At 39.0% G+C, this 15,508-nt stretch overlaps 1 protein-coding gene across 6 annotated transcripts; it reads left to right on the forward strand.

The window, feature by feature from the left end:
• The first annotated feature begins 788 nt into the window (after window positions 1–788).
• On the forward strand, window positions 789–15,471 carry LOC105052638 (polyadenylation and cleavage factor homolog 4). 6 transcript variants are annotated; one of them, XR_012134940.1, is made up of 10 exons: window positions 789–1,308; window positions 1,724–1,825; window positions 2,223–2,486; window positions 3,574–3,690; window positions 5,114–5,938; window positions 6,671–7,684; window positions 7,793–8,329; window positions 14,306–14,390; window positions 14,741–14,837; window positions 15,100–15,471. XR_012134940.1 is itself a non-coding variant. In XM_010933515.4 (8 exons), exons 1-7 carry the CDS (start codon window positions 952–954, stop codon window positions 8,324–8,326), a joined length of 3,213 nt encoding a protein of 1,070 aa, XP_010931817.2. In that variant the 5' UTR covers window positions 789–951; the 3' UTR covers window positions 8,327–8,329; window positions 14,306–15,093. The 6 variants fall into 6 exon arrangements, 3 of the variants coding, with proteins under 3 accessions (XP_010931817.2, XP_073100807.1, XP_073100809.1); XR_012134938.1 differs by lacking the exon at window positions 15,100–15,471 and having other exon boundaries at window positions 14,707–15,093; XR_012134939.1 differs by lacking the exon at window positions 15,100–15,471 and having other exon boundaries at window positions 14,741–15,093.
• Window positions 15,472–15,508: the final 37 nt, after the last annotated feature.

A 15,508-nucleotide genomic window follows, 5' to 3' on the forward strand; every position in this document is an offset into this window, starting at 1 on the left:
GCGCAGTTACCTAGGGGCATTGTCCCGCCGAGAGTCGGGTCAACCCTGGTGATTAGACGGCCACACGGCGACACGACGTTTTCACGGCGGCTCTGACAGCCTACAATGAGTTGACAGTTCCTCACTTGTCCGCGCCATTAATGACGGCGCCATACCTAGCTCCACTATATATACCGGGGAAGGCAACAGTGCAAAGGATCGATCCGCTCCGTCTCTCCCAAAAATGCAGGCTCGCTCCTCCCTCTCTCTCTCTCTCTCTCGAGCTCTCCGTCTATATTTCACTGTTGCCCAGTCACCTCTCTGACTTGACCGTCGGAGGGTCCCCGCCGGAGCCGCCTCCGGTCAGTGCGGACTTCCTTTTGCAGGTGCATACTTCCCGGCGATCGGGCGACGAGGCGATTGGCCGCAACAACTAGTGTCTAATATAGAGTGACCTTATCTACTCAGACCAATTGGCACTTTATATAGCCAGCTATCATGTACTTGGAGTTTTATACAAAGATGTTTATGGTTAAGGGCTCATGAATCCCATTGGGCGTCCCTCGTCAGCCCAATATAATTAAGCCCAAAAGTATTCCCTGGACTATGAGCCCAAAGAATTCACGGGGGGATGCAGTAAAACCATCAGAGGGCTTCGTATATAAATCCACCCCCACCTTTTGTACTCACACCATTTTCCTCCCCTCCCAGTGGCCAACTACCGAAACGAGAGATAGCTCAGGGAAGCGCACATGAAAAAACCCAGGAGCAGCAATATCAAACGACGTTAAAGTGATTATCTCCAAACAGGGCACGCGCCCGTTTCCCCGACACCGAGCACAACCTCGCGTTTTTTTCCCTTCCCTCTCCCTAGTCCCATGGCACCTCTCGATCCAAACCCTAGCCCTAACCCCCAAAATCCCAGTTGAAGGGGGCGAGAAAGCCGAGAGAGCGGGAAGGATCGGGGCTTGGATGGAGGATGAGGGGCTCTCCTCCTCACGGGGGAACCCTAGATTCCCGCAGGGGGACCGCCCCCCGCGGCCGGCGCCGGTGGCGGAGCCGCAGCCCCCACCGGGCCGTTCACTCCCGACGATCCTAGACCGGTTCCGTGCCATGCTCCGGGAGAGGGACGAGGAGCTGCGGGAGGCGATCGGTGAGGACCCACCCCCGCCCCCGACCGCTGGGGAAATCGTCCGGCTCTATGAGGAGCTCCTCTCGGAGCTCACCTTCAACTCGAAGCCCATCATCACCGAGCTCACCATCATCGCCGGCCAGCACCCCCAGCTCGCGGAGGGGATCGCTGACGCCATCTGTGCTCGGGTTCTTGAGGTCTGTCTTTTGAATTCTTCGTGCCCTGGATACCAATTGCTGCCTGTTCTTATGGTTTCTTTCACTATATGATGACGGTATTTCGTCGGATTGGTCGATATGTATTGCATAAAGTTTAGATTTTTGGTTTATCGCGGAACTTATGTATTGGATGGAAAACTTGTGTATTGGGATATTCAAAGCACACAAGCAATGTAATTGTAGTGCCAGACACTCAGCGTTTTAGCCATATGTATGAAGTTATCGATTATAATGCTGAACTGAATTATAAAATTAGCATGCATTGTAATTTGCAGCAACCATGACACTTGGATTTCGAGTAATGTAGGTATTTTTTTTCTGAGTATGAGTGCAGCTGGTGCTGCCCTTTCTCTTTTTTTCAATGGCTACTAATATGTGACAGCGTTTTTTGTAGGTTCCTCTGGATCAAAAACTACCCTCCTTGTATCTTCTGGATAGTATTGTGAAGAACATAGGTCGTGAATATGTGAGGTATTTTGCAGCTCGCCTTCCCAAGGTGAGCATTGTATTGTATCGTTCTGATACTTGAAATCCTTTTCCCATGGTCATTCTGTTCGTGTGCTAAAAGTTTGAACTTTTAAGTTAGTTACTAGAAGGAATCCGGCTCATGTTTTTAATGTCACATTATGGTTATTTTCATAACATTCTGTATGTTTCTTTGATCCGACATATTTAAACAAAATTCTTTATACTCAATATTGATAAAATCCTCAAACCTACTTAGTATTAAACTTCTGGATTCCCTAAATTTTCTCAATTTATTATTTTCAATCATAATTTTTTGTGCTTTCACTTTGACTGTATTACTTTTCTGATTTTTTTCCTGCTCATGATTGGAATCAAGAGAATCTTATTGTGTAATTCTGGATTTTTTTTTTTTTTTCTATTGCAAGGTGTTTTGTGAGGCATACAATCAAGTCCATCCTAGCCAGTATCCTGCCATGCGCCACCTTTTTGGGACTTGGTCCCAAGTCTTCCCTTTATCAGTACTTCGCAAGATTGAGGATGAACTCCAATTTTCTCCTTCTAAGAACAGCCAATCATCAGGAATTACAAGTATGAGGCAGTCTGAATCTCCATCTCCTCGTCCATCTCATGGCATTCATGTAAATCCTAAATACCTAGAAGCACGACATCTGTTCAAGCATTCAACAACGGTAAGATCTAATTTTGCTCATGCCAGCATCCAGTTTACTATTGCACTCGGGAAATATCAACTAAGTCTACTCATGCTTAAATAGATGTAAAATGATCTAAATTTTTTGGTAGTCACAAATGAGTTTCGATCTATGTGCAAAGGAGCTAACTAGCAAGTAATTGCGCATAGGATTCTTCATTCATTCTTTAACAGTAGGTAGTGTACTGGTAAGGGGCCACTCAAGGTGAATTATACTAGGTCCAAATCCTCATGGGGTAGGGTCTGCTGCAATGAAAGAGGAGTCATCATTCGTGTTAATGCCATTTTTTCTGTTTCTCATTCTCTGTGAGTAATAAGTAAATACTTAGGCATTTCCATATCAAGCTTGCTTTGGCAATATTTGCAATTTTGCTACAAAATTAAGGTTAGTCAAGTTAAAGTTAAGGCAAGGTCAAGGGGATAAAAAGGTGATCATGCAAGGTCTTATAAGTGATTTAACATGTTACATGTAGAGCTTTAGACCCTATCAAAAATAGTAGCCGGGATTGAAAGACAGGTAGGAGCAAAAATATGGGATTTGAAAACTATACTCTAGAGTCTCATCTTCAACTAGGAGATGATGAAATAAGATATGCAGATCCAATCATTATAGATGAAGTGACACCCATTCTTTACTCTGAGCCCTATCCTATATCTTATTTTTATGATTATTGAAAAAAGAAAAATGCTAAACTTCACTGCTGCATTCCTAACTGCTGATGGGGTGGTCAATGCTGATGTGTTGCACTGGTGCCTCAGTGTTGCACTGGGAATGGCCCGATTGAAGCTGATGCTCACCTACCCTTGAGTGTTGCACTGGTCCCTGATTCTCACATGGAACTGGGGAGCTAAACAGGGAATGGAGTGGAGATGTGTAGCAGTAACCTAAAAAATCATCCTTAATGTTCATTTGTTGTTTGATCCAAAAGTTTTATACTCCTAAGAACCCAGCTTTTAACATGGAAGGGCAAGAAATATTTGTATTCTCGCATTTTTTTCCTTTGGTATCTGCAACCATTGTATTCAATTTTTTGTTAACTGACTGAGTATAAGCTGTCATGATGCAGATGCGTGCGGTAGAAAGTCATGATAAGGCGCATATGACTGATTTTGATGGAGAGCAAATGGAGGGAAATGCATCAGAGGGCCTCAAAGGATGGTCTGGAGGTTCTCCAAAATTTCATGTGCAGTTCCAAGCCTTCTCTTCCTAGTTCTCCTCATATCCCTTGACGAATTGTTGAAGTTTTTTGATATTCATCATTTTAAGCTAGAAGTGCAAAATGATAAAGGGAACTGATGATGATTTATAGTTATTGTCTGTACATGCGCTTCAAAGTCATCTTTGCCTTGCAGATGCTTTTTTTTCTCTCTCTTGTGTTAATAATTGATATACAGCTTAATCACTTCTAGAAATGCAAAAGATGGACATGACTAAAGCAAAGTAAGAAGATAGATGAAGGAAATGGGTTGCCCCTACTATTTTGCTCATTGTCAAGATAAAGCAACAGAAGAACCCTGCAAAGTTCAAAGTCAAAGCAAAATGAGAAGGTAGTAGAAGGAAATTGATTCCTTCACAAACTTCAGGGAAGTGGATTTCCCTAAGGGAATGGTAGGAGTTGTTGAAGACTTGTGTTGGATAGTTGACTGGTTTCATAAAGTCATGGAACAAGTTACCTTCTAGTTTGTGGAAATAGTGTAATATACAAATGCATTCATATTCTGTATCATAAAGCTCAATAATGGAGTGAGTCTCACTGAAATCATTTCCAATAAGTATAGTAAATTTGGGAAGGAAGTATTGTGCTTGAAATCATGGCTTCTTCGACAGCATAGAGGTACAACCTCCTTTAAACATGCTTTCACATCATGTTGATACCACAAAATATGCTTTATAATATAAAAATGAGGTAGCTGCATAGAAGAGGTGAAGCTTTACATGAAAACAAGGTTGGTGGCTCTGTGAAACTTCTAGTACTTACTGTAGAAGTTTGTTTCAAAGGATAAGGTTAAATTGACCCCATATTTGTTGTTGATAAATGATGGTGCAATGAAACATTCAAAACAGTTGACATCTGGAGACCCTTTTGCAACTTTTTTTCTTTATCACTTCTTTTGTTATTGCATTCATCTCATCAGGATCACTTTTTGGTTGGTGATGCATCATTAATTTTAAAGAGAGGTTTGATGTATGATCTGAATTAAATAAAAAGAAAATCTCCAGAAGTTTTGGCTGAAAATGGGGAGACTTAGAGAGGTGCAACTGCGAGGAAAGAAGACCTAGTGGAGTATGCATGAATAGCAGGTGTACAAGTGCAACAGATAAGAGAGGAAAAGTTTTAGCTTTGGCATCAATGCAACCTGCCATGGAATTTGTGAAGCAACTACTGAACTTTTTTTAATCCTTTTTGAATTCTAAAAACTATTATTTAATATGTTCATTTCTGTTAGGAATTTTTCTCGGTGTGGAATTCATAACCTATGAATATTTCATAGTTGGATTCTTTAAAGTCCTACATAGAAATGCATGAAAGAAGTGGGTCTTTGTTGTTTTCTTCTTTGAGACCACTGCAACTATGATATAGTGTGAAGGCATTGTAATCTTCGCAGGACATTGAACATGCTAGAGGAGTTTCTTCCAGTTTGCAAGTTTATGGGCAGAAATCTTCCTTGCAATGCAACGAGTACGATATTGATCATCCTGAGGTGCTTCCTTCACGAAGAGGGATAGTAAGAACAGGTTCACCACTCACTGCAGCCACACGTGCAACCTCTATAGTTGAAGTGGAAGGTCCAACCCGTCATTCAAAGAGCAAGTTTTCAAGGTTTTCACCTCCACCAATAATTGGACCACGAAAATCAGTATCACCTCCCACTGACAGATTCTCAAGACGTACTTCTCCCAGGAGGGTTCTTAAAAGGACTTCTCCATCTCATTCAGAAGCTGGCAGAGGGACTAATCAGAACGGTCGGTTTGAGAGGAGCTGGCCTTGTGATGATGCTACCGAGCAAGTAAAATCTTCCATGGCATTCAGCCTTAATAGTGGATATGCCAAGCAGCACTCAAGAGACCTAATTGATGCATATGGAAATTGTAGAGGGAAAAGCACTTCTCTTGAAAAGCTTCCAAAGGTACAACGGCTTGATGTAAATGGCATAGCTAGTGAGGCAGCCACTAGAAAATGGAAGAATTCTGAGGAAGAAGAGTATGTTTGGGAGGATATGAGCCCAACTTTATCGGACCGAAGTAGAAGAAAAAGCCAGCCACCCTTAGGGCCCAGTACTGGAAACTTAAGCATAAGGGGTGGTTTAACTAGACCAGATGCTTCACTGCTGGAACATGATTTTGGAAGGCACAGTTGGCCTGGCCAAGCTCAGCTGCCTGCAATTGATGATCCTGCTTATACTGTTGAAGATAGGATACATTTCTTTGGTGTATGATTCTTTGCCTTCTCTTCTGTATTGTTAGTTGGTATTGCTGCCATTAAAATAAGTGTTTAGGCCTTTAGCTGTAACTGTGTATTTAAGCCTGCCCATCATTAAAAATTTTGAGATTTAATAATAGTAGATAAACAATTACAGATGTACATCTTTAATATGGTCAGATTGCATGGTGACTTGGTATATCTGCAGCACATAAATATTCTTCTGTTGATTGGAAAAGACTCTAATGCAATTTCAATTGTGTGACAGGACTTGCCTTTTTTTTTTTGGGGGAGGGGGGGTGGGGGTTGGGGGGGGTTGTTAATGGTTTGACCATGGCCAAAATGCTGATTTTCTTTATTGACAAATTCTGTGAACTTCTGCAGAATCATATCTGTATTCATCTTTTAGGGTTAGGCATGCGTTGGTCGTGCCAGATATTTGACTTATGAGGGATGCTGTGTGCCTCCTTTTATTCCTTTTTTTTTTTTTGGTTTATGCAGTGACAGTTTAGAATGTTACCATCATTCTTGGACATTCTGGGGCTTTTTAATCTCATCCTAAGCATCATAATTTTGTGATTGAATGTTATAATTTTTTCCCCCCTTTTTTTCCACTCAAAATATCATATTGGTTGTAAGTTCAGACTTAGTTCTTTCTTGACGCCTTTGACTGATTTAGTTATATTAATAAGCCATCCTGAATGATTGGACTGACAGTTTTGGAGGTAACATTTTCTTGCAGAATGCTCATGGATCAATGAATAGGAAGTATCTGGATGGCATAGTAAATCAGCACAAGTTGTTGGCAGACAGTCAGGGTTCTCACCACACGCATGAACCTCGGAAGTTGCCTTACATGTTCCCACAATCTTCACAACAGAGCCTTAGTCCACGGTTGCGAGGAAGGGCTTCTCAGATGCCTGTTGCAGCAAGTGGAATAACACCTTCAATTGGTAATAAATTGCCCAATCTTTACGAAAATACACCAGATATGGAAGTGGCATTTCAGACATTATCAAGCTCTCATTCTGACCCTTTTAATGTGGACACATCCACATTGGAGAGGTATTTGCCACAAAGACCACATTCACCCCCTCATGCTCCAACTGTATGGCCTCCAGTTCATAAATCTCAGCCGCTGCCTCTACTACCTGTTCCTCCAAATCAAAAGCAGTGTAAAAGTCCTTTTGACTTTCTAGAAGCTAACAAGCCTTTACTGAACCAAGGCCCAGAATCATCTTTCTATTTTTCTCAGCATCAGAATGACACTGCTGATAGAAAAAATTTGAACTCAAATAAGTTGCTTCAAGTACCATATCAACAGCCTGGCTTAGCTCTTGAGAATCGTCAGAGCCATGAACGAGGCACTACCATGCAAATACAAGCTCAGGAGGCTCACAGAGGCTTAATTCCATCTGCACCAGCTCAGCTTTCATCTCATCTAGTGGCTCAGCCCTTAAATCATGTACAATCATCAGGACAGGGTGTTGCCATGGTTTCAGTTTTGCCTAATCCATTATCTCGGTTACCTTCTTCTGTGGCAATGAACAATATGCCTGATACCTCTTTACTTGTGGATGCTAGCATTTTACCTCCTTTGCCTCCAGGACCACCTCCTGCCTCATCACAGATGGGACCTGTTTCTCAAAATGCGGGCTCTGTGGTATCTAGCTCACCTGCTAGTGCATTTTCTGGTCTGATCAGTAGTCTTATGGCACAGGGTTTGATATCGCTGAATCCACCAGCCCCATCACAGGTGCTGCAATTTGTGACTTAACTTCTTTATTTTATGTCTTTGCATGATTTTCCCTAATTTAGGGTAAATAACTGGTAGGTTTTTTAACCATAAAATCTAACTGTACAGGATTGTGTGGGGGTAGAATTTAATGCTGAACTTCTTAAGGTGCGGCGGGAGTCGGCAATTAATGCTTTGTATACTGATCTTCCAAGGCAATGCACAACATGTGGCTTACGTTTCAAGCGCCAAGAAGAGCACAGCAGTCACATGGATTGGCATGTGACTAAAAACAGAATATCTAAGTATCGCAAGCAAAAGCCATCGCGCAGATGGTTTGTAAGTGCAAAGGAATGGCTTAGTGGGGCAGAAGCACTTGGAAATGATGTTGTTCCTGGCTTTTTGCCCACCGAAGCTGTTACAGAGAAGAAGGAAGATAAAGAAATGGCAGTCCCTGCAGATGAAAATCAGACAGTGTGTGCATTATGTGGGGAGCCTTTTGAGGATTTTTATAGTGATGATACTGAGGAGTGGATGTACAAAGGGGCAGTATATTTGAATGCTCCAGAGGGATATAGTGAAGGTTTAGACAGGTCACAGTTGGGCCCCATTGTCCATGCCAAGTGCAGATCTGAGTCTACGGAAGGATCTGGACAAGCTTAAGGGGTAAACGATTTTCATTTTTAACTATCATGTTAGATGGACCGTTAGGATTAAGCTGGCATAGCTAGAAATCCTTGGTAGAAATACATAATGAGTATGGATTCTTCAAACTGATCTGGGATTTGGCATGTTGATTATGGTTATGATTATGCTTATTGCTTATTTCCTCATTGAAAATCCTTGGTAGAAATATTATGAGAATGGATTCTTAAAACTGATCTGTGATTTGGCATGTTGATTATGGTTATGATTATGCTCATTGCTGATTTCTTCATGGATTCAAAATGGACTTGTGGGAATCTTCTATCTCATGGATTATTTTTTTAAAAAAAAAAAAAATCCAAAGAGCATACGTAAGTTATGTAATTACTAGTTTGAGAAATGAAAATTATTTAAAGTGCTTTAGAGTCACTGACTTATGGGTATCTGTTTCTTTGATTTTGGATGAACTCACATGGGAATTCACTCTCTGTAAATCTGCAGAATTTTATCCTTTTTTTTTTCTAGAACAAAAATAACATCCATGACAGTCTATGAGTTTTAAAGAATATATATATATATTACTGCCAACATTTTTTTTTTGTTGGCTTTTGGTTAACCTTTTTGAAATGTTATATCCTTTTACTTTATATTTGCACAACCTTTCAGGGTAGTTGGCAAGATTACCTGGATGCTCATGTCCATCTTGGAAAATTCATGCGAACACATATCTACAAGTTGGATACACATTAGATACTTTCAGTATGCATCAGATTGTTCGATTGTGGTTAGGTAGGACCAATAGAGACAGCTTTTTCAAGACCGAGTCAAATGTAGCTCTTACAAAAATCTCATGATAATTGGAATGGCTTCATTTATTCTTGGAGTTTGCGGAAGGACAGAGACATTACAAAGTTTGTGAAATATCTGATAACTTTTGTGCTTGAGCTACATTTGGATGTTCAATTAGGATGATGTATTTCCATAAAAAGAAAAAAGAAATATAACAATGATCAATCTTATAACTCACATTTATATGGGTGATCACTTTTTAAAGTCTTTGAATCATAACTAAATTTACTAGCACTATACCATCTTTATCATAGTGTTACTTGGACACGGCAGATAGTAGGTTTTCTGTGATGTCCCCTTAATAGCTGGAATAGGTTTCTGTCGTTAGTACTATGTTAATTGATTTGTCTGTAAACAATGAAAAATGGAAAAATAGCTATTTTTCCTCAAGCACTGCATTTCTGTCTTTTATAAACCTTAGGAGCACGGGAATTGTTGACATGTTAATTACTTGTTGTGAGCTCTTGTCATTTCTTGGAATTGTCTAGAGCTCTAATGATTCACTTTCAATTATTTCAAGTTGAGTTCAGCACATGGCTTTACAGTGTGGCAGAAAGTTAGGTAGAAACTCAGCCTGTGAATCATGAAATGTAAGTCAGCTTTTGTGCACAATTTGCTGCAATTGCAGAATAAAAAGGTAGCAGCATCCTGACTATTGCTTCTAGTTTTGTTCTTAATGCACATATCTGAGGAAGCAGAATAGGCAAAACAACATTAATTAAACAAAGTTTTTTTTGAATCTATATGCAACTCTATTTGGTTGGAAGGTGGATTTGAATTTATGTGAGGATGATATAGTTTATGACCTGGATCTTACAGTTGATATTTAAATGGCCCTAAACCATCTTGATGCTTGGATCAGATCTGGTGATGAGATCTAGATCCCAAATATGGATCATACGATCTTTTAGAACCCATATCATTCAACTCACTTTATTCATACTTTGAACCTAATGGAAAGCCCACTTTTTCTGTATAATTTAATTTTTAGATCTAACTGCACACAATTAGCCTCTAGCTCCAGTTAATTATTTGTTCATTTGGAATTTAAATATCTAAGAGTGACAAATAGACATTTAGGGGGGTCTTGGGAGCTATATGAGCTAGACATAATTCATTTCCCAACCAGAGTTGTATCTTGCAATAATTTATTTTCATGCCCCTTTCCCCCCTCTTCTCCCAACTAAAGTTAAAATGGGATTGGTGCATTTGGGTTGGTAGTCATGCTTTATTTGAGTGTTTGGGCATGGTGGGATGTACATCAGAGGAAGAATGGACGGCTATGATTCAGAACTGATTATTTATTCCTTATTTTTTGATATTTATAAATACAGTCCCACTTTTGGCTGAACTCTTATCTTGTTTCCATCAGAGTGTAAAAAGATGAACTTTATATAGAATTATGGCGTGTGATGACTTGAAGATGGTGGTCCAAACCAAGGGGTTTCTGTAACAATGGTAGAGATATATGCAGATAGGGCATTTTATTTTATTTTTTTGTTTCTTTTCTGTTTTGGGAAACATATACATGAATTTCAGCGGATATGGGACACTGCAAGGGTGGAGACATAGAGTTGTATGTCGTATGTCCAAGGATTGCATCATAATGGTAGAGGTTGTGCTTTACTTTGTCCATGGAAGCGAGAAGTCTACTTCTATTGTGCCATCATGGTTCAACTTGAGAATGAGGAAATTCCATTTCTTCTTTGGATGATGGTGATGGCCATGGATGTAGAAATAATGCTTGCTTAATAAAGGATTCTCAATTTATTTGTTTCTATTGATGGTCTCACCACTTGCCACGGATATCTTGCATTTGTTGGAAAGCAAATTTTTGTGGCTTGCTTTTTTCTTGTGCGCTAGTGAATCCAGCACGTTCCATGCACGTTCAAGGATTTGTCTTGTATTACCTCAATTATTGAGCAACTATCCTATAGTTTAATTATATATATACTTCTAATTGTTATTCTAATATTGTGATAAATTGAAAGTGGAATTTGTCAAAGTTCTTTGGCAATGTTTTCTGAATTCAATAATTTAGATGCGTAATGGTACATGACCTAATACTGGTACCAACAAAACCCTTCATAGTTGACAGCCATGGCTGGCATGCCATGTGACAAGAGGGGATTGGTTTGATTCTCATGGTTTGGTTTGAGTCATGGTAGATTTCTTTTAGAATGTTGCTACAATGGCTGTCATCATAGTCATTATTTTAACAAAAAATAATTCTGAATCAGATATGTTAGGCAAATAATGGCCGTTGCAACCATTATTACCATCAATAAAAATTTTAATAAGGTTCATGATAACAGAATAATGCTGTTAACCCTGGGGAAAAGGAAGCAGTAAAAATAATGCCATGGTTTCTCTGTTATTGTCAGTTATTTTCCATTATAATATTATAACGATCATTACTAGAGCCATTATTTTAATTATAAATAACTCTAAATCCCATAATTTGGGGTACATAATGGCCTGTATAAGCTTCGGTAAGGTCTGTCGTAATGAAATAATGTTGTTACTAAAACCTTGGGGGAAAGGAAGGATTTAAATATTACATTGTTATTTTTAATTATTTTCTTCTATTTTTTATTATAATAATAAATAATTCTAAATCAACATAGTTTGGGCAAAATTGGTCTTTACAATGGTCAATAATGTTTTTGATAAGATCTTTTATAACAGAAAACATTGTTATTGAAAACTTGGGTGGAAGTGATTAAGATAAAATAGTGATAGGGGAGAAATAAAGGAGAGAGAAAGGAACAAAATAAGGGAAAATGATTGGCTGGTTCCACTTTGAAGGGAAAAAAAAAAAAGAGGCAAGAAGTGGCATTTTTATGAAACTTTGTTAAACAATGGACAAGAATGGTATGAGTGGTACTTTGGCACACTTTAGATACCAGACTTTTATATCTGGTAAGATATGAAGGCCTCTAATTGGCATTGGATATCTTGATAATTAATGATTGATGGTTGATCACATTTTCTGTTGGCTTGATGGTTGATCATACTTTCGGTTGGCTTCAAGTAGTTCTGTGATGTCATTGATTTGGTGTTTTAGTGGTGTGAGGATCCTGCTTTACCTTGAATGGGCTTTGTATTGGGATGACTAGTGAGCGAGTTTGTTTTGGAGGGAGGTCTGATTGGAACTCCATGATAACAAATTGGTGTCTTAGATGATGCCTTGTTGATGAGATCAGGTGGCAGGTTTTCTGGTGGTAGGAGGAGGTTACAAGGATAGTGCAATATGAAGCTAGGAGGCCAGATAAACTATTAAGGTTCATGTATTGCACATCATGCATGCATCATTTAACGTAGTCAAGAGAGGATCACGTATTAACAGCTGAAAGTGGGATATTTGGGTGTAAGAAAGACCTAAATTGGTTCTTTATTTTCTGATTTTAGAAATTTGGGTTTATTTGAGACGTGGTAAGTTATTCAGTATCAAGGATCAAATCATCAAGTTAGACGATTGTATGGGTCAAATATGGTATGACATTTTACCGTCATGTGGTGGCTGGCATGACTTTTTTCACCATGGGTGATATAGGCTGTGATGACTCCGTATAACCTGTGTGTACTGAGCAGTGCACCCCTGTACTGCAGTGCTGGGTTCCTGACACCTTGTCTCTAGGCTCTTATAATCTTGGTACTCAATTTTTTGAGCTATTATTTGGCAGGTTTCTTGGTCATATGTGAAACAGCAGTACTGCATGGATGCTTATGCCAGTGCATGAGGGGAAATATGAGATAACACATCCAACTGCCGTATCATTGCATAAAGGGCATGCATCAGCAGATTATTGTGTTTTAAATAGGATTATTGTTCAGAGATCCTACTTTAGGGATACATTGAGTTAGGAAAGCTTTGGTTTTTTAATCTTGTCTTTTAAAGTGATTTGGTGGCTCACAATGTATGGTTTCTATGGAATATGAGCTTGCTAAGTTTAGAAATTTTTCTTTTTAGTCAAGTGTTATTATTATGTTTTGTGGAATTATTTTTAGTAAAGTTGAATTATAAAAGGAAGAGGCCTTGTTCTCTTAAGTTCTTTTTTGGAAATACTACCACTACTTGATCTCTCTTTTGCAGAAATGAAAATTGAGACTTGTCCTATTGTTTAACTTCTGAACTATTGGTCAGTTTTGCTTCATTCTTGGTTGAGAATTCATGCCTTTTGGTCATTGTTTCAACCCTGTATGCTGATTTTTATTATAAGTATAATTATTTTATTTCTAGTTTCTTTCTCAAGATTTGAAATAAAAATTGGATCTTAATTTGCAGTACAGAAAGATAAAAAACACTTCTTAATGATATTCTGAAAGGAGATGCATTTGGAAAACTCAATTTCTGAAACTGCACTGTTTTTCATTTGTTTTGTAGTAGCAGGTTGACTGATTCTGAGCTTTTAAATAATAATTTTAATACCTCTAAACAAATCATCAGTTGTCTTAGACATGCATTGTTTCAGTGTACCAAAAAATTGCTGCAATTGCTGTTTCATTGCTTTCAAAAATTGACAGGGTTCTAGAGATGCACAACGGTTAAATTAAAAAATGCTATAAGAGTCGCCCTTAATGTTAGTCATGTTAGTATGTTATTATCATAGATTCTGAAAAAAAAAAAGCAATTTTCCATGGACAGAGAGGGCATCTGACAGTGCGTTCTGTAGATCTTTTTTTTATAGAAATCATATATTAGACCCATTAAGAAAGTCAAGATATTAGTATTTTGCCATGGTTGACTACTCTCTGATGGTGGTTATATTATTTTATTGAAGCTACGTGGTAGTTAATTTTTAATGTGGCATAATAATGGAGTGTTGCACTGGATTCACCATGATGTTGCTTTTGTGATTGAACGTCCAACTTTGTGGTTTTCTGTCCCCTAAGTGCATTTCAAAGGTAAACTATACTCTTAGAAATACCCATATGGATCATTTTTTTTCAAGTGTTAAAAGGTTTCTATATTCTCTCTTCAGTATGCACTACTGTTTCTAGCGGACTCTGGATAACACAAACTGTTCCTAGTTTGAGCTGAATCATGCTTCAGTTTGAGAGCCTGTCTAATGTGTTGTCAGTCATATGGTGGTCAGTTGTCTATTGTCCAGGTGTAAATGTATTTTTGTTTCTTACTGTCTGCAGGGAAACTAATGACAAGTGTGGTTGGCTTAAAGAATTGCGGCTTAAATTAACCTGTAAATTACTTGGAGCATTGCAGGCCGTTATGGTATGCACAGCTTTATCTTTTTTCCCCGAATAATGAAGCCTGTGTACCATAGCATCATGTTAAATATTGTACATGTAAATTGGCTTTCTGTAAATTTCTCTGTTGTCAAAGTCTGTAAATTTCATGCATCTACTTTTCCTCCCATACATTTTGCTTTTACATCAGCGATCCTGCGAGCTTTGGTCATTCCTGCAGTCATTTGATTTTTCAGCCGTTAGGTTTAAAGATACCATGCATCATAGGAAGTCGTTACCTGCTATCAATCCTCTCTATTTAGGGAGGTTTACTGCTGCTCCTTTTTCCCCTTTTATTACAGTAATTTGCAGGGGAATCAATAATTTTTTGAGCAGATAGCCTTTCAGTGCCCTGTCAATCATTGATTTGGTGAGCACAGATGCTTTGAAGAACAGGAAATGCATATGCAGCCATGCCAGCAGTAGCCGCCATGTAACTTTTCTAATGTGCCCTTTTTTCTTCTCTCTTTTGCTATTTTCTCGGTTATTGGCTTCCCTCTTCATTTTGTGTTGCAACAATGTTTTAACTCTTGTTAGGATGGCAAATACTTTATTGTGGGTGGTCTATGAGAAGGGTGGATTAGTTTGCTCTTTCAATTTGCTGTATTCTATGTTCACATAAACTGACAGTATCCTTCCCTATGTACTGTCTTGACGAGTGTTAATAAACTGTATGTTTCCCATTTTAATATCAGCCAACATTCAGTGGAAGGCCTTTGGGGCCTAAAAGGATCATGCACTGTGTGATGACCATGCTGTAGCGCACCGCGGGATCACGATCTGTCAAAGCCAGTGATAGATGGAAATCTTTGCAGGCGATGGGCTTATTGCCTGTGTTATAGTGATTTAGTCTCTCCCGGATTGTAATGTTGGTTGGAGTCCGGAGTTTCAGCTCGACCAATTCAGATTGTGTCTGGTCTGAAGGATGAGGTGATACAATCAGATGCAACCTTTCATGATGTTGTGATAACAGCCTGTGATTCATGTTGAAGGTTTTCACCATGGATCGTAGCAACTCATTTTTAGTTTTACGCTATGATTGCACTTGATTGTGTGGTGTGACAGAGAAATTCGGCCACAATCTTGAAGTGTCCAGTTCCGATA

This window comes from Elaeis guineensis, chromosome 10, assembly GCF_000442705.2.
Source record: "Elaeis guineensis isolate ETL-2024a chromosome 10, EG11, whole genome shotgun sequence".
Taxonomy (NCBI): Eukaryota; Viridiplantae; Streptophyta; class Magnoliopsida; order Arecales; family Arecaceae; genus Elaeis; species Elaeis guineensis.